Below are 18,051 nucleotides of genomic sequence, written 5' to 3'. Positions count from 1 at the left end.
ATCATCCTGCCTCCTCAGGCTTTCCAGGGTTTCCCACAAACTCAATGAATATGCTAGGGAGGCAGGACTTGGGAGACAGATCTGTACTGGAACCCTAGCCCAGGACACACTTTCTTGTTGGCCCTTCTGTACCTCAGTTTTCATCATCTCTTCAGAGAGTCTAATATTTATTACTCACTCTTTAACTCCCTCAGTGATGTTAGAGGAAAGGAGAAGCTTATACCTGGAGAAGTATCTATTCTATTTTTAAAGATCTCCAAGGAGAAACTTTCATCATCTCTGTCTATTACCAAATACAGCATCTTTTCAGATTTCTCTCTGCTGATCTGCTGTTTGCTCCTGGAATGGGTGAGTGGCAAAATCTCCTACCTGGAAATCTTTAAAGTACTAAAGATGTTTCTCAGTCCAAGACCTTAAGAGGCTAGAGAATGCTGACTGTGATGGTAAAGGTTTCTCATAGAAATTCACTTTCTATGAGAAATAAAAAATTTTCTCCTTACTATATAATTAAAACTTCCATGATGCAAACATCAGCCTCCTCCTCCAAAGAGCCTTGCCAACCTCTGTAAGCTCATTTCTCACCTCCCTCAAATATTAGTTGTACTTTCTCAAGCAACAGTTGTACTGTTCCCGCATCCTGAAACACTCATCATGATGCCTTTCTTCACCTGTACCTAACTAGGCGATCAGGGCAGAGATCAAAAGTTGCTTTCTTCAGGAAGCCTTATTTGGTTCCCCTAAGTTGAGTCAAGTGCTTCTCCTCTACTTTCTTGGCCACGAGGGCCTACTCCATTACAGCACTTACCATATTGAGTAGTTCTTTGTTTCTCCTCAGAAGACCTAAGTTCTTGAGGAGGTTTTGTTTTTTATCTCGGAATCCCATAGTCCTTAGCATGGTGTACAGTAAGTGCTCAGTGTTTTTAAAATGACTGCTTTGACTCATCCTTCTGCCTGGAGAGTAGAAGACTTAGGGGCGAAGTAGTAATTTTAGGTATTGTGAAGTAGTCCAAAGCAACAGAGAGTAAATTTACTGTGTCTCTGAAGGACAAGAGTTTCAGACCCAGTGGCAGGTGGCACACAAACACAGGTTTTTCAGAGGCAATAACTATCTAGCACATTTATCAGCAATGAAAGGACCCGCCTCACTCATGCAGTAAGATTGATCATTCACCAAGGGTGTGGTAGGAGGGAATTGTCAACCAAGTTTTTACCCTGTAGGGTATTCCAGCAATGTGTGGGGTCTTACCAGGCCACAGAACCTACATGGAATATATCTGCTTACTGGGCCTCTGGGTCATCTTCAGCAGCCATGCCATCCTGTAGTTTTCTATAGGCCTAATATCCTGGTGCCTTCAGCTGTTCATTACATGGTTTGGTTTCCAGAGCCTTGTAATTCTGGCTGCTCCCTGATCATGCTTATTTGTCAGTGTTCTTTGTACTGTGTGGTCTGAAGACCTGATCCCATGGCCCCAGGGATGCTTTGACAGAGCAGAGATTGGTAGAGCTGCTGCCTCCTCCATTCTGATTCTGTTCCTAGTTAAGCAGCATGAGGTTGCCTTGGCTTTTTTGGCAGTGGCCCTGCTGACATATACTAAGGGGAACTCCCCAAAATGGAGTTTATTTATTAAAAATTGTGTATTTTTTCATATGTGTTTAAACTTCAGTCAACTTCAAAGTACTCTCATTTGATGTAATACACCTATCAGGATGTTTTTTTCCCACTGCTCAAAGCAGTTTTTGAATTTGTTGATATTGATGTCTTTTAGTGCTTCTGCAGTTTTTTGTTTCACCTCATCCATATCAGCAAAACATTTCCTTTTGAGGACTTTCTCCATCCTGGGAAGCAAAAAGTCACTTGGGGCAAGATTGGGTGAATAGGTAGGATGAGGCACAGGTTGGGGGGGGGTCATTCTGTTTTTGGTCAAAAAGCGCTGAACACTCAGTACGGTGTAGGTAGGTGCACTCATAAATCATCCATCATGAAATGGGCAAAAGCATTGAGTCTTCAGCAAAATTCACTGAGGCCAAACACAGTCTTTCACAACAATGCCAGGTGGTATACGGATACAGATGGGTTCCTAGAACACTCACCTACCGAAGGAAGCCTGTACTACAGGGGTCCCACTCTCCAGAAGGTAATTCTGGGTTTTTTGTGTCCCCCACCCCTCGTATTTCTTTGCAATTTGCGCCCGTCTGAAACCCCTAGGTCTGTTTCATATGAGCTATTAAATCATTCCTCCCCCATCCTATATTTGCAGTTGGTTAGTTTTTGGTTCTTCATTTCAGCTTACTAGTTCATAGAATATCAGAGAAGAACTCTGGAACAGCAATTTTCAATTTTCACACATAAACTAATTATTAAAATTCTGCAGCACACCAAAAAACATTATTTTTTGCCATTCTCACCGAAAAAAATAGGTATAATTTTGATTCATTCACACCTGACAACCTGACAGCTATTGTGTTGGTTGTTGTGTCAGTTTCGTTTTGTTTTGTTCTGTTTTGTTTGTTTGTTTTTTAATCTAAGGAAAAAGAGATCTGTGCTCTTGACTAAATAGTCAGGTATTGCATGTTTTAAAAATTCTTGTGGTTGAAAATCACTGCTCTAGAAAGAAGCTTTATTCATTTTGGATCTTGCTGCTTCTGTTTTTCATGTTCACTGCCTTGGGTCTTCCTCACCTCTCAAGCTTTGTGCTGTCCACAATTCGATAAGCAGATCCATTGTATTTGCATCCAAATCATGAAAATATTGACCAGAGCTATGGAGCAGATCTCTGACACCTTCCTCTAGTTGACCTCTGTCTCTTTATCAGCATTTTTTCCAAGCCAGTTGTTCTGTTAGCTGGGAGTCTCTTACTTTGTTCTGTTACCTGGACATGTGAGTCTGTTTCATCCTTAATATTCCTTTTCAGACAAGCATGGTGAGTGATCCCTGTCCCCAAAACATATGAAGATGCAGAAATGGCAAGAATTCTGTAGAGCCATGCATCAGCAGACTGACAAGAGAGCTGGTGCTAGGGAAGGAAGTCATTTGGGAGCTCTTTCTGACTTTTCATGAATTATAGTTTCTGAGATGAAAAATCTAAAATAAAGACAGTCCATTTAAACATTGACTACCTCCTATTGGTAGCTTCTAACTTGTAGCATTGCAGAGATAAGTGGGAGATTGCTTTTCTTACCTTCCACAATTGGAAAGCTGGGACTGTCCCTCAGTAAATGTGTGCTGAATGAATCAGCGAGTTGATTTCAGGATAATCTTCACGTCAACTTTGTCTTTCCAGATTCAGGGAAAGAATGATAAATGGCTTTTGCTTTCCCCCTTCATCTGGCCACATACAAGCTTCATCGGAACTAGCCAGAGCCCTTCCTCTTCCAGGCAGTCTTCCCTGACAGCTCCTGATCATACTGCTACATCTCTCTTCTGAACTCTCATGTCAGTACTTGGTTTGTATGGCTGCCCAACTGATGTGTTTATGTCTCATCTCCCCGTATCCTGCAAAATAAGTTATGGCCCAGTCTTCCCATTGTTTTGTGCATTCCACAGTATCAGGCAGTACTTAATTAAGTAGACTATTGAATCAAATGTGTCTGCGTGAATTGTTGCCACCAGATGGCACCAGAGTCATTGCCATTGTTTTGAGAGTCTTGGTCTAACTTTCAGCCATTTATTGTCAAGCTAGCAGTTAAAAATGCCTTTCTTAGTGAAGAAGCATCAGCTTATTTGTTACAGAAAATGCCAATAAATGCTACAGTAGAAACAAAGAAATTAACCAAAGTTGTAACTTAACATCTTCACATGGTAGACTATTGTGTTCACTCAGCCCTTCTGCCCTGCCTCTTGTCAGGCACTGGACTTTCACCCCAGCAGTTACTTTCTAGACCTTGACCGAACAAAATCTAGCTTTCAAGGCTTCCTAATGGAAGGTGCCTTAATACTGTAAAGTGACCTCAAGCCCTTGGTTTATGTTTTTGGGTCATTTATTTTTTTTTCCTGTAAAGGACAAATTAAACATCATAACAAGATACTGTAATGTATCCCCCCCCTTTTAATATGTTGATTATTTTGGTTGCTTCATTGTAGTCTTTGCTCCCTTATATATGTGACTTGATGCAGTTTTGATCATGTGAAGCATAATAAGAGCTCTCATTTACTGAACTCTTACTACGAATTATGTACTCTTCTTGTTTTATATACATTACTTTTATTTAAATATAAGAGCTGATATATTGAATACTTACATTATACTTATTACTTATATTGAATGCTTACCTTGTTAGGAACTGTTCAAAGAACTTTTCATGCATTAACTTACCTAACCCATACAACTTTGTGAGAATAGATGTGTTAAATCCATTTTACAGTTCAGAAAACTGAGGCTTATCAGGTTTGAGTGACTTGCCTAAGATAAAATAAATAGCTGTATTGGGATTCATATCTAGATCTTCTTAATTCTGAAATCTCTGTGATTTTACTATATTGTATCATTTGGCTTCAATGATTTCTGTTTTGGACTTATTCTAGAAAGGGTCTAAAGATTAATAGAATCATTAAAATGGGGTTTGATTTATATTTTTCTCCTGCTGCTAGACTGTTAGATCCTTGAGGACAGGAACTAGAGGTCATGTTTATTTCTTCATTTCTCTTCCCATTAAATGCAAAGTAAATACTCGATGGATAAATGAATGAAGCATTTTTAATACAGAACAGAAAAAGTTTGTGCACAGGTGCTAGCAGAGCTAAACATTGAGAATTGCAGCAGAGAAGTACTGGGTATTGTCTTATGCATGGCACCACTCAGGAGAATGGGAGGCCAATGCTCAACAGCCTGAACTCCCCAGTGGCATGTGGGTTATAGATCATATGGGGTAAAATCACCAGACCCCGGGTTAAGGGTTTGCGGTTGGGCTGAGAGGTAATTGGTTGGAGGTGAGGCAAGGGTAATAGATCATTTCTTCAGATCTTGAGGACAGTTCTGAAGTCTTTCCCTGCATCCCTCTGTTTGGTCTCATGGGAAGGTAGCCAGGGGTCATTACATCTTATGGCTCAGGAACTGAAACATACATTAGGTCAGGATGTTATCTTGAGGTCCATGGTGTGACCATTAGTCAGGTTCTGGCTACTATCTTTGATGCCTCGGGGGCTGCTGCTTATCAAGGAGAAGGCTAGGTCTCTGAGGGGTATACAAAGAGAGGGATATGGTTCCTTGAACTAGGACTTAAAACTAAATTTAGTCAAAGTCATAGGGACACTTGAGTTCACTCTCCCAGGAAGTCTAAGATATAGGCTGCTTAATAGAACTGTAGCATGTTAGAACTTGAAGTGATTTGAAAAATCAAATCACACTCTTCCTTTAAGGAGGAAGGACCTCCTTGGGGTGACTCAATGAGTTAAAGGCAGAACACAACTTAGAATTGAAGTCTACCTGGCCATCTGGTTTCTTTTTTCCTTTCTTTTTTTTTTTTTTAATCTTTGGCATTTTAATTTTTTGTTTGTTTTATAATGTACTTTTAAAATATATTTTATTGATTATGCTATTATAGTTGTCCCAATTTTCCTCCTTCACTCCCCTCCACCCTGCACACCCTCTCCCACCCACATTCCCCCCTTTTAGTTCATGTCCATGTGTCATACTTGTAAGTTCTTTAGCTTCTACATTTCCTACACTATTCTTACCCTCCCCCTGTCTATTTTCTACCTACCATCTATGCTACTTATTTTCTGTGTCTTTTCCCCTTCTCTCCTCCTCCCCCCACTCCCCTGTCTTTAACCCTCCATGTGATCTCCATTTCTGTGGTTCTGTTCCTGTTCTAGTTGTTTGTTTTTGTCTTTGTTTTTGTTTTAGGTGTGGTTGTTAATAATTGTGAGTTTGCTTTCATTTTACTGTATATGTTTTTTATCTTCTTTTTCTTAGAAAAGTTCCTTTAACGCTTCATATAATAAGGGCTTGGTGATGATGAATTCCTTTAACGTGACCTTATCTGAGAAGCACTTTATCTGCCCTTCCATTCTAAATGAAAGCTTTGCTCGATAGAGCAGTCTTGGATGTAGGTCCTTGCCTTTCATGACTTTGAATACTTCTTTCCGGCCCCTTCTTGCCTGCAGGATTTCTTTTGAGAAATCAGCTGACAGTCTTATGGGAACTCCTTTGTAGGTAACTGTCTCCTTGTGTCTTCCTGCTTCTAGGATCCTTTCCTTCATTTTAATCTTGGCTAATGTAATTACAATGTGCCTTGGTGTGCTCCTCCTTGGGTCCACCTTGTTTGGGACTCTCTGAGCTTCCTGGACTTCCTGGAAGTCTATTTCCTTAGCCAGACTGGAGAAGTTCTCCTTTATTATTTGTTCAAATAACTTTTCCACTTGTTGCTCTTCCCCTTCTCCTTCTGGCACCCCTATAATTCGGATGTTGGAACGTTTCAAGATGTCCTGGAGGTTCCTAAGCCTCTCCTCATTTTTTTGAATTCTTGTTTCTTCATTCTTTTCTGTTTGGTTGTTTCTTTCTTCCTTCTCATCCACTCCATTGATCTGAGTCCAATTTTCCTTTCCATCACAATTGGTTCCCTGTACATTTTCCTTTATTCCACTTAGCATAGCCTTTATTTTTTAATCTCATTTGTGACCAAACTCAACCAATTCTGTGAGCATCCTGATCACCAGTGCTTTGAACTGTGCATCTGATAGGTTGGCAATTTCTTTGTTGCTTAGTTGTATTTTTTCTGGAGCTTGGATCTGTTCTTTTGTTTGGGCCTTTTTTTTTTTTTTTGTCTTAACGTGCCTATTACGTAGTGAGGGGCGGAGCCTCAAGTGTTTACCAGGGCAGGGTAACCGTAGCTGGGTTGTGACACTGTATATGGGACAGGGGTCTGAGAGGAAACAGTGGCACTTGTTCCACTCTCTGCCAGTTTTCAGTCCCTTCTGCTGCTTCCCCCAAGCAAATTGGGCCCCTCTGGTGCTGATTCCCGTGGCAGGGGGGCTTGTGTATGTTCTAGGGCCCTGTGGGTCTCTCCAGCAAAGTCTCCTTTGAGGGTGGGAGTCTCTCCCAGCACCTCAACCCCCACAGGTGTTTTCCATCGGTGTTTGAGGCCTTATTTCCCTGTGATGGAACCCTGGGTTGTATCGTCTGTCTCACTCCCCAGCTTTGCCTGGTTTATCTGTGCATCAATGTGGGACCACGTGGTCCACCAGCCACCTTGTGCGCCGTGTCCCTCCACAATCTGCCACCTCACTGGGTCCGCCCACTGCCACCCTGTGTGCCTGGGTCTGCCAGCCACTGCTTTTATTGCCCTGACCCCTCTCAGCCCAGCTACCCAACTCTGCCTCACCTACTGGTCTGGATGAATGTGTCTACTTTAACTCCTTGGTTGTCGGACTTCCATACAGTTTAATTTTCTGCCAGTACTGGTTGTTTTTTGTTTCTAAATTTTTGTTGTCCTCATTTTGGTTGTGCAAGGGGCACAGTGTGTCTACCTATGCCTCCATCTTGGCTGGTAGTCTCCAGGCCATCTGGCTTCAAAGAGCCTAATCCTATCCCTAAATTAATTAATCCCTTACCCCTTCTCCCTCCCTCCCCTCCTGTGAAATAACACCAAGAAAAGTCAGTCTTTTTCTCACCGCATAGCAGTCTGTAAGAGAATAGTAGCTATAGACAACTAAGCATGAAAAGGTGCTCTAAGCTGTACTTTCTAGTATGGTAGCCGCCAGACCCATGTGGCTATTGAGCACTTGAAATGTGAGTAGTGTCTGCAGTAAATAAAAAACACACATTAGATTTCAGAGCCTTAGTACAAAATAAGTAAAATATTTCATAAATAATTTTAATATTGAGTACATGTTGAAATGGTAATATTTTGGATGTATTTGGTAAAATATATTATTAAAATTAATATTGTCTGTTTCCTTTTACTTTACAAAACATAACTACTAGAAATCTTAAAATTAAATATGTGACTTACATTACATTTTGATTGGGCAGCACTGGTCTAGAAATCCCCAAGAATAAATACTTTCACAAAAGTTTACTTCATTAGCCCTGGCTGGTGTAGCTCAGTGGATTGAGTGCCAGCCTTCGAATCAAAGGGTCTCTGGTTCAATTCCCAGTCAGGGTACGTACCTGGGTTGTGGGCCTGGTGCCTAGTAGGGGGTGCATGATAGGCAACTACATATTGATATTTTTCTCCCTTTCTCTCTCCCTACCCTTCTCCCTAAAAATAAATAAATAAAATGTTTTTTAAAAAGTTTATTTCATTAAGTGCTAATTCTTTTTTTTTTTCTTTTACACCTGCTACTCATCTGAGACAAGTAAAATCTGTGAAAGGTGAAAGTTGAGTGGTTGGAGAGGGAGTTAAAAGGTATTGGGGAGCAGAAAAATGGCAGTTAGTCCAAACTTCTGACTTAGAATTAATTGTTTTATATATTTGGAACTCTTCAGCCAACAAGTCTGAGGTAAAGACCTGAAGGAGGGAAAAGTGAAATAGACATTCTTTGAAACGGAAGTGTGCCTCCTTCTTTGGGTTCTAGTCTTGCTTTCCACTTACTTATCTACATTTATTGATGCTTGGGTGTCCAAGCATTTGGCATCTCTGAGCCACACTGGAAGAAGAGTTGTCTTGGGCTATACATTAAATACATTGCGACACATAATCACAAAAAAAATCTCATAATGTTGTAAGTAAGTTTATGATTTTGTGTTGGGCCACATTCACAGCCATCCTAGGCTGTGTACAGCCCATAGACTGCAGATTGGACACCCCTGCGTCGTGTGCCAGTTTTCTAGCACAAGGCACAGATGAATGTGGCCTAGTGACTGCTCTCAAGGAGCTTGTGTTCCGGGTATATAATAATTATATATATTAATTTGGCCCCAGTCTTATAGTCTAGATAAGCACTGTAAGAGGGTAGAAAAGAAAATGCTGTTGGAGCACTGCAAAGTCAAGCTGCATTCTGCCTGGAAAGGAAACTGAAGGGTTCGTTGTCTTGGATGTGATGTTACCTGGCAGAAGGGCAGGTGGGAAAGATGTTTTAGCCTGAGGGGGAAAGCCTGACTAAAAAGCATGAGGAGTTGTAGAAGATGACCCTTGGAATAGTAGTTTGGACCATATTTGGGGGGATATGACTTCCTCTCTAAGGAGCTGGATCTTATTCTATTTGCGGGGACTAGTAGAGGGTTTTAAGCAGAGGAATGATATGTTCAAGACTGTATGTTAGAGATGCCACTCTAGTGCTCCTGGGAAGGTAGATTGGAGGGGGAGACACTGAACGCAGGGAGGCTTAACAAGGAAGTCGATGCAGTCAGCCAGGCAAGGGACAGCATGGCATCACGTGGAAAAAGAGAATGTGTACAGTAAAGAGTTGGGTGAGGGGTGAAAGGGAAGTGTTAAGCATGGGTCAGGTTTCTAACTGAGCTCCCTAGGCGGTGTCTTTGTCCACAGCTGGAAATGTAGGAGGGGTTCAGGCTGAAATGGAGCACAGAAGATGTACTCTGGACTTATGGTAGAGCTGCAGAGGGCGCTGGCTAGAGCTGAAGTACTTGTGTTTGTATTTCAGATGGTGACCCTCTTTCAGATGTGGATTGTTCCCCTCTATTTCACATTGAAGCTGCACTGGTGGAGGTTCCTAGTGATCTGGATCTTCTTCTCTGCTGTCACAGCTTTTGTCACCTTCCGAGCCACCCGAAAACCACTAATACAGACAACCCCAAGGTGAGAATTTAGGTACTGGGGAAAAGCTAGGTTTCCTGAAGCAAACAGGTTGGGATGCGTGGGAGGGAGGTGGGTTTACACTGAAATCATTGCAGTTTTATCTGCCATGTTTACTTGGCACTGGGCCCCACCAAAACAAGCTGATTGGGAGACCTACCCCCCACTGACAGATTAAAAAAAAATCCAAAATATTTCCCTATAGCTTACCTTATAGTTTATTTCAAGCTTTGTTTACATGAAAAGCAAACAGTCCTGGCTGGTGTGGTTCAGCTTGTTGGAGCGTCATGCCATACACCAGAAGGTTAGGGGTTTGAATTCTGGTCAGGGTACATACCTAGGTTGCAAGTTCAATCCCTGGGAGGCAACCAGTTGATGTTTCTCTCTCTCCCTTCCTCTGTCACTAAAATCAGTAAACATAATTTTTTAAAAAGCAGACACTATAGTAAGCAAATCCTGGTGATCATTGTGTCATTTAAAATGTTATTTTCTTCTGTGAACCCTTCTCTGCTATCTAAGTTAGACTTCTTGTTATATTTTTTTCATAGTGCCCTGCAGTTTTTTTCATAGAGCTTATTATAATTTATAACTAAATATTATTTTGAGAGTCTATCCACTGAACTGTAACTATGAGATTAGGAACCACATCCATTTTGTCAATCACTGCACACCCAGGCCCTTCCACAGGGCCTGGCAGGTGGTAGCCTACTCTGTGAATTTTTGTTGAAAAATTCAACAAACCCTGGATAATGGAACTGTGTGTGATCTTTGAGGGCAGGCACCGTAAGATATTTAGGGCCTTTTCTTTGCCCAAGGATTTATCACCCTTGTTTAGCTAAAGCAGAGAGTCATGGGCAGGGACCTTGAGCTTTCTGCCTGGGGCCTGGCATTGTTGGCAATAACCTAGTTGGCTCAGGAGCTAGACAGGCCTGTGCTGGTTATTTGAGCAAATTACTAAATTGCTCCTATGTTCTCATCACAGGTAGAATAGTGGCTCCTGATATTGGAGACCTGTCTCTCTCTTTAGCATTTAAAAGGCTCTAGTACATTCTGTTACTATCTTTTCTCTCTGAAGCTAGCTGGAGTGAACCAGCCAGATTCCACACTGCTTTTCACTGGCTCCTAGGGAAAACTCCTCCTTCAGGAACTTTGCACACACATAATGTGTGTGTATGATGGTGGTACTGGGATGGAGCAGGGTTGTGCAAAGCTCAAAGGTATTCTTTGAGTGCCCCTTTGCCCCTTTTACTATGGCAAAAACATTTTTCAGAAACAAGTCATTAGAAATCATTCATTTCATTATTGGCCTATGGATAGGAGTAAAACAGTATTCATACTAACCACACCCAGGTATGAAATTCTGTATCTAATTCTAGCTCTTTTTTATCTTCCCTCAAATTCTGTTTCTTGACAAGGATTACTAGCCTTCTCCCTGTTCCCTTCTAAGCATAGCCATAGCTACTAGTTCTCACTTCCTATTCCAACTAACCTGAACTTGAGATGTCTGATTTCCACTGTGCTCTTCATTTGAGGCTGAAACTGTTTAAGGCTCTTTTTTATTCCCTTGGTCTGAGACCAGGAAGATACAAAATACTGGCTCCCCAGTCTATGGAGGTGTTACTGCAATTAAGGGAGGGAGTAACCAGCTTTGCCTAATAACTAAAGTTTCTCAGTAAGTCCTAAGCAAAGGGCCTGGTGTCCCATTGATGTGATAATAAGAGATTCTGGTTGTCCAGAGGTCTCTAGAGTTTGTGTCTGCTATTAATTTTCTCTCCTTTTTCCAGGTTGGTTTATAAGTGGTTCCTGCTGATCTATAAAATCAGCTATGCCACTGGCATTGCTGGCTACATGGCTGTCATGTTTACCCTTTTTGGGCTTAACTTAATATTCAAGTGAGTACCCTTTTCTTTTTCTTTTTTTTGCTGGTGTTAGGGCAGGAGAGGCTGGTGGGATACCTTTCTTCCTGGAACAAGTCCTGTTATTAACAGGGGGGATATGGTACCCAGGATAAGAAACTTGAACCATGGGGAATGTAAGGGTGGGCCCTCCACAATTGTGCTGGCAAAGAGAAAGGCATGTCTGGATAATACAAAGTTAGAATTTCAAATCATTGGTTATATTTTCCAATAACTTATATTTTAGTGGTAAAGTCTAAGAATAATAATGATTATAGCCAGGCACCTGTGACTCCATCATCCTCATAGAACCATTTTTCCTGTCCATTTCTTTATTCCATCATCCACTCTGCCTGAGTGGTCTTACGTCCAAGGAGACTAGGAGGTGGCAAACTATGTCCTATGGGCCAAAGTGGCCTACCTCCTGTTGTTATAAAAGAAAAAAATATTTTACTGAAACACAGTCACACCCATTTGTTTACATGTTGTCTATAGCTAGTTTTGCAGTGAAACAGCAGAATTTAATAACTGTGTCAGAGACTATATGGGTCACAAAACCTAAGATATTTACAATCTGGCCCTTCACAGAAAAAGTTTGCTGACTCTGGACTAGACATTCGAACTCGAATGTCTAGGGATATAGACATATATCCCTATGGATATAGGGATATATGCCGGCCACACCTGGCAACAGATCCACCTAGAAGGATACAAGACAGGAAACAGCAGTTCTCATGGTAGTCCCAGGGCTGAGATGTGAGGGGATGAGACCACACAGATGGGTTTGGGAGCCACCTGGCCTAGAAGTGCTTCTCATGCAAGGAACGCATCCAGTCCAGGTGCAGTGTGCTGATCATAGGTCCTGTTCAACATATAAGCATTGTTGCCTTGTAACATGGCTGACATTCAGATGTCTAAGAAAACAGTTCTAAAAAGTTAACCTGTGGACATTTAAGTCCTGCTCCCTTGTTGGGCACGTAGGTTGTAGTTTTATGTAGTGTTACTACAGATAACATTGCTCTGCTGTTTCCTAATGTTACATTACTAGTAGTAAGAGTCTGGCTATTGTTTTATATTGTCATAAGCTTTCCAAAAGATGTGTATCAGTGTGCAGGTTCCCCCCACCTCCGACTGAGGCAGACGCCAAGAAATTCTGGGCTTTGGGACTGATGGGAACAGAGAGTAGGGCAGGAGAGGGTGGAAATGTGGTGGTTTCCTGGCTGAGGTGATGAGGGCCGTGGATCATGAGAAATCCTAAGCCTGAGACAGTGCACTGAAGCAAGAGATTTAGGATTCAAATTTAAATTCATGACCGCTGGCCTCTTCCCCAAACCTAGTACACTTACGTAGGAGTTTCTTTGAAACCAGAAGGGAGTGCATCCTAATGAATGTAGTGAGAGGACAGCCATGGAATTCTTTCTTGTAGGGCTAGAACAGGCGGGAAGAATAAACAGGCCCCACAGAGGTTTACAGGAACCTATCAGTGTGGAGTCTAACACATGGTATCAAAGAAAACCAAGACATATCTAGATATGTTCTTAACCTGTGGTTTAAAAAAATAAAAATCAAGATTCTGCATCATGCTACTGATCAAGTTAATTGGTATAAGATCATGATGTCTAGTTATTAGGTTAAATATTATAAAATTGATAAGCAAATTCCGTCTTCTGAGGTAAGTATCATTTACAGCTTTAAGTGAACACATACAGTTCCTGGTCCAAACAAAGGTACTTTTCTATAATAATAAACATTTATAGACTCAAGGTTGCAAATTATTGGTCCTTGGACTTATTAAAACAAACCTGATATTACAGGCAAGAACTTTGTCCTTATACCTAAAACCTACATAATTTTATACACCAGTAAATTCAATTTGAAAAAAAAGAACTTTTTTCTTTTTAGTAATTAGGCATGGACCAAAATGTAACTTGATGACATTTTACAGAATATGTATAGATGCAGCCTAAAATTTTACAGTAACTGACTAACCTTTTTTCCGTAAATGGTTAAATAATAAATATTTCAGGCTTTGGGATAAAAGGCAAAGTCTGGGATATGACATGGGTACTCATCTAGCAAGAGAGAAAACTCCTTCCTTGCCCCACCTTGTTTGCCTGTTTGTCTCAGATGGTGGACATACTTTGTGCTCACTTGCCATCAGATGACACATTCTCAGAAGCAGGGCCCTGACAAAGGGTATGTGACCCCTGGGATCATTTTCTTTCTCTGCTCCAGTGACACCAGTGGAGTACTACCACTGTTGCCAGCGGTGGAGTCCCCAGTATGTAGGCACCAACCAGAACGGGCCCTTGGCAGCTGCAGTGCATGGTTGCCAGTTGGAGGAGGCAGGCACTGGGAGCACAGTGAGCAGGTGGGGCAGGAGGTGACGGCCTGCCTTGGTCTTTGCAGCTCACAGTGATAGCCGTTCAAGCAGTGCCCACAGACAATGTAAAAATAGGAGACAGGCCAGATTTGGTTGTAGTGTGCCAACACTTGCTCTAGCCCTTGTACCTTGCAACTTCAGGCACTGCCTTCTGTGTCCCAGAGTAGTCACCCAAAGCAGTTGTGTCCCAGGGCAGGCCTTAACAGGTCATGCTGCTTCCTTTACAGGATCAAACCAGAAGATTGTATGGACTTTGGCATTTCTCTCCTCTTCTATGGCCTGTACTATGGTGTCCTTGAGCGGGACTTTGCAGAAATGTGTGCAGACTACATGGCGTCTACCATAGGGGTGAGTTTACCTGGGCTCTCAATACTGCCTTCTGCCACCTCTCAAGAGTTCAAGATAGCATCACTTGTTTGACAGAAGAGATAAGCCGTATAAAATCCTTCAAGATGTGAGCGGTATCTTATGGAGAGTTCTTCCTTAAAATTTGGAAAGTCAGATCTCAGATGTACCCTGGAGTTTTTAACTTGAAGACCATTATAGGAAAGAACCACTTTCCCCTGTAGGAAGTTACCATTTATTCAACAAGTACTTAGGTAATGCCTACATGCCTCAACACTGAATGTGCTGGAATTACAAAGGTGTACAGAAATACATGTGGTCCTTACCTAAATGGAGTTTACTACTCTCTAGTGACAGAGAGGACTGTTGAAGTAATAAACACAAGAATAAGCATAAAATTATAACTTCAGTAAATATTATGAAGGGAATGTTCATGATGCAATGAACAAAAATACTAGAGGCATTTAACTTAGTCTCAGGTCTCAAAAATAGCTTTCCTGAAGAAGAGACTACTGAACTGACTTGAGCAATGAGTAGGAGTTAATTAGATGAAGTGGGAAGTGAAGTGAAAATAGGTAGAGAAAATACCTTGTGTAAGAGTCCTGTAGTGGGAGAAGGGGTGGCATTTTGAGGAACTAAGGCTGATACAGTTGTAGGGCTGAGAGTATAGTGAAGTATCTGGAGACAGAGGCTAGACTACAAAAATCCTTATAGGATGAATGAAAGATGGTGATTTTTATACTAAGAAGACTGGGAAATGACTGTCAGATTTGCATTTTGAAAAGATTGTACTGGCTGCTGGGTAGAGAACAGATTAGAGAGGGGTCCACAGATGTCAGTGGACTGCCTAAGACTATCTAAGAGACAGTTAAATAGTCTGGGATAGCTGACAAAGTTTGGATTGGGCTAGAGATGGTGGAAAGGGAGAGAAGAGCACTATTTGAGAAGTATTTCGGAGGTAAATACTATGGAGAAGTATTTTGGATTTAGATTGGTTCTGGAGCCTGAAGGAAAACCTGTGAAGGAAAGGTTGATATCAAAGCTGAGATTTCTAACTCAAACAACTCTTTGGTGTATTTTTTAGTGAGATAGGAAATCCTGTCAGAGGACAAGGTGGAGACTGTGGAGAAACTCTTCAAGCTTAAAATGTGGGTAAAGTAATAGGCAATCTGAGTAATCCAAGTCAGTATCCCTATTTCTTTTTTCATAATGGAAATATGTCTTTGTTTTGCTGTTTATATCTCTTAATTATATAAGTAACAGAAGTGTCCCCCATCTCAGTGTAATCCCATTAGACCCCATGCCAAGAAAAAATATTTCAAAGTTTATTAGACATTTCTCCATTTCTCTGCTGAAATATATGTGACTCTGTCTGATGAAAGTGGCCTGAAAGGCATTCAGAAGTTCTTGCCACATCATGGGCTGACAGCTTGAAGTAGATCCCTAGGAGAATCTCAGGAAAGTAGGTTCTCTTGAGCATCCAGATACCAGTCTGCTTTTAGTCAGCGAATATCAATGGAGGCCAAGTGATAGGAACAGGAAAGAATGGCACTGACTTTACATGATGTGCCTCAGGAACTCTTCAAGGGTTTGAGGAAGTTTTGCAGATGGGAGACTGTTTGCTATGGGAACTAGTATGTTCATGTTACTGCAATCTCCTTTGTGCCATAGGCTAGTAGGCCCAGGGCAAGTTAGGTTTAAATAATACTCAGCCATCACCTTAGACACCTTTAATCAAGAATAGTTTTAGATGTAGGACTTTGTTTCTCAGTATTATGGGACAATTTACTTTTCCTATAGTGGATCAAATTGAAAACAAAGTGTATTTGGTCACTTTATAGACAGTTTATAGGTGTTTTTTTTTTTTAACAACTGTCATGTTTTAGCTTTTTTTTTTTTTTTTGCTGTCTCTTACACATGAGTGCAGGCTTCAGGTCTTCTTTAACCAGTTCACTTCCGAGAAGAGATTTCTAGACCTTAGATAATCTAATTACTAACTTCACGTGCAACAGCAGCTGTTCTCTAAGACTGCTTCTGTGGCATAGCCAGCTTTTCAGAGTGACTCTTATCAGTATCCTTTCCTTTATCCTCCATTGATTTCCTTTTCCTCTCATTCTGTTTTTACAGGACCCATTCTCTGATTTTCCCAGGTTGTTGCCAACTTTCTCTCAAGGTTATTATCAGCTGCCAATTTAAGCATAGCCTTAATTTCCTCAGGTGGGTCACTAATAACCAATTCAGGGAATCCCTCTTCTGTCCAAATGGGACTGAGCTCAGAATTGATCCACAAGTTAGCTTCTCCTCTAGGATTTGAGCTGGACCTCTTTCCATTTTCTTGGGAGGAATTACTGGATGCTCTAATAATTATAAGTGATAATCCCTATTAACATAATTCCCTAGCTATGACAAATCCCAGCTTTACCAAAAGGCCTGGCAGGAGAATTTCTTGTTGAGGTGAAGAGTGCCTCAAAAACCAGCTCTTGACCCCCTAAAGGATTCCTTCCTTTATGGAATCCAGTACCCCCACCACTCCACGTTCATTCTCTAATATCTTGGCCCAAGAACAAACCCACATACTTTCCTGTACCTCTTAGCACAAGAACAGACGCATCAGACAGTCAGTCACATTCACATTGGACCTTATGAAAAGGTTGGGGAGATAGCAGGAATATAAACCATGGGTGCTTGACTGAGGTTAATCGAACTTACAGGCTGCCTGCCTTTGTAGGGCTTCCAGACCCTGCCTTATCCAACTCTCAGCCTATCTCTGTGTAGCTAGTGCCATTTTAGCGCCCACCATATCTAGACATCTGTTTTTCCTGTGTCTAGATCTAGAGCCTATGTCCCTGACAAAAATATGCCACCCCTCCTGTATTCCTCAGGCGGGCCTTCCGAATCCTGGTATTTTATATGAGGACCTATCTCTCTTCCCTGTGTAATTGACATTGAGAATGACTATCCCTTTAAGAGAAGCCACTCTATCCAACTCCTGTCCAGCATAGCATGGCTTTGCTCACCCTAACTGTAGACAGTTTGCTGTTTCCCCTGGTTCCCATTTCAGGGTAGGGAGTGGGTCACAGGAAGACTGCAAGGCTGGTGATATTGCTGGATGAGTCACCAGGAGTGCATTCATTGTTTCCCATAGCAAATACAAGGGGAGACCCCCAAAACCAGAATTTGTTTATTAAAAAATTGTGTATTCTTAAATGTTAAAACTTCAGTCATCTTCAAAGTACTCTCTTTGATGCACTACACCTATCGAGATTTTTTTTAAGTCTGAATAATATTCCACTGTATGTATATACCACAGTTTCAGTCCTGATCATTTTTTATAGTCTTTTGTACATTCTGTGGTCAAAACTCCTACCCCAGAGAGTCATAGATGATGTTGCAGCTGTTCTGCTTACCGGCCAGGAGCTAGGTCTTATTCTTCACTTGGTTCCCCTTTGAGAGTGGTTTGACCTATAAAGATCAGTGATTTATTAATGTCAGGGTTCTTAGAATTGGAACCAGGAGGTTTAATAAGTATATCAACAAGCATTCTCAATTCCTTTTCACTGTTCCACACCACTGTTTAGTGTAGAGCAGCTGTTTGGTTTGTCTAGTGGGGAGAAATTTGTAATATGAACTAAAGTAACTCTCTTCTTACAATGGACCTAGGGAATCTTGGATATTTGTTTTGTTTTTTTTTTTTCCAGCTTGTCACTGTGAGGTCATAAGCTTGTGACAGCCAGT

At 41.4% G+C, this 18,051-nt stretch overlaps 1 protein-coding gene across 1 annotated transcript in view; it reads left to right on the top strand.

Annotated features, from left to right (window-relative positions):
- The window catches only part of RNF121 (ring finger protein 121), an 81,733-nt gene that overhangs the window by 48,982 nt on the left and 14,700 nt on the right, over window positions 1-18,051 (top strand). Inside the window, exons 4-6 of the mRNA XM_028515681.2 lie at window positions 9,542-9,696; window positions 11,478-11,585; window positions 14,199-14,319. Coding sequence (XP_028371482.1) covers window positions 9,542-9,696; window positions 11,478-11,585; window positions 14,199-14,319 — 384 coding nt within the window. The remainder of the gene's footprint in view (window positions 1-9,541; window positions 9,697-11,477; window positions 11,586-14,198; window positions 14,320-18,051) is intronic.

Source organism: Phyllostomus discolor, chromosome 6 (genome assembly GCF_004126475.2).
Source record: "Phyllostomus discolor isolate MPI-MPIP mPhyDis1 chromosome 6, mPhyDis1.pri.v3, whole genome shotgun sequence".
Classification (NCBI taxonomy): domain Eukaryota; kingdom Metazoa; phylum Chordata; class Mammalia; order Chiroptera; family Phyllostomidae; genus Phyllostomus; species Phyllostomus discolor.
Note: the sequence above shows the minus strand (reverse complement) of the source record. Positions and strands in the feature narration are given on the sequence as shown.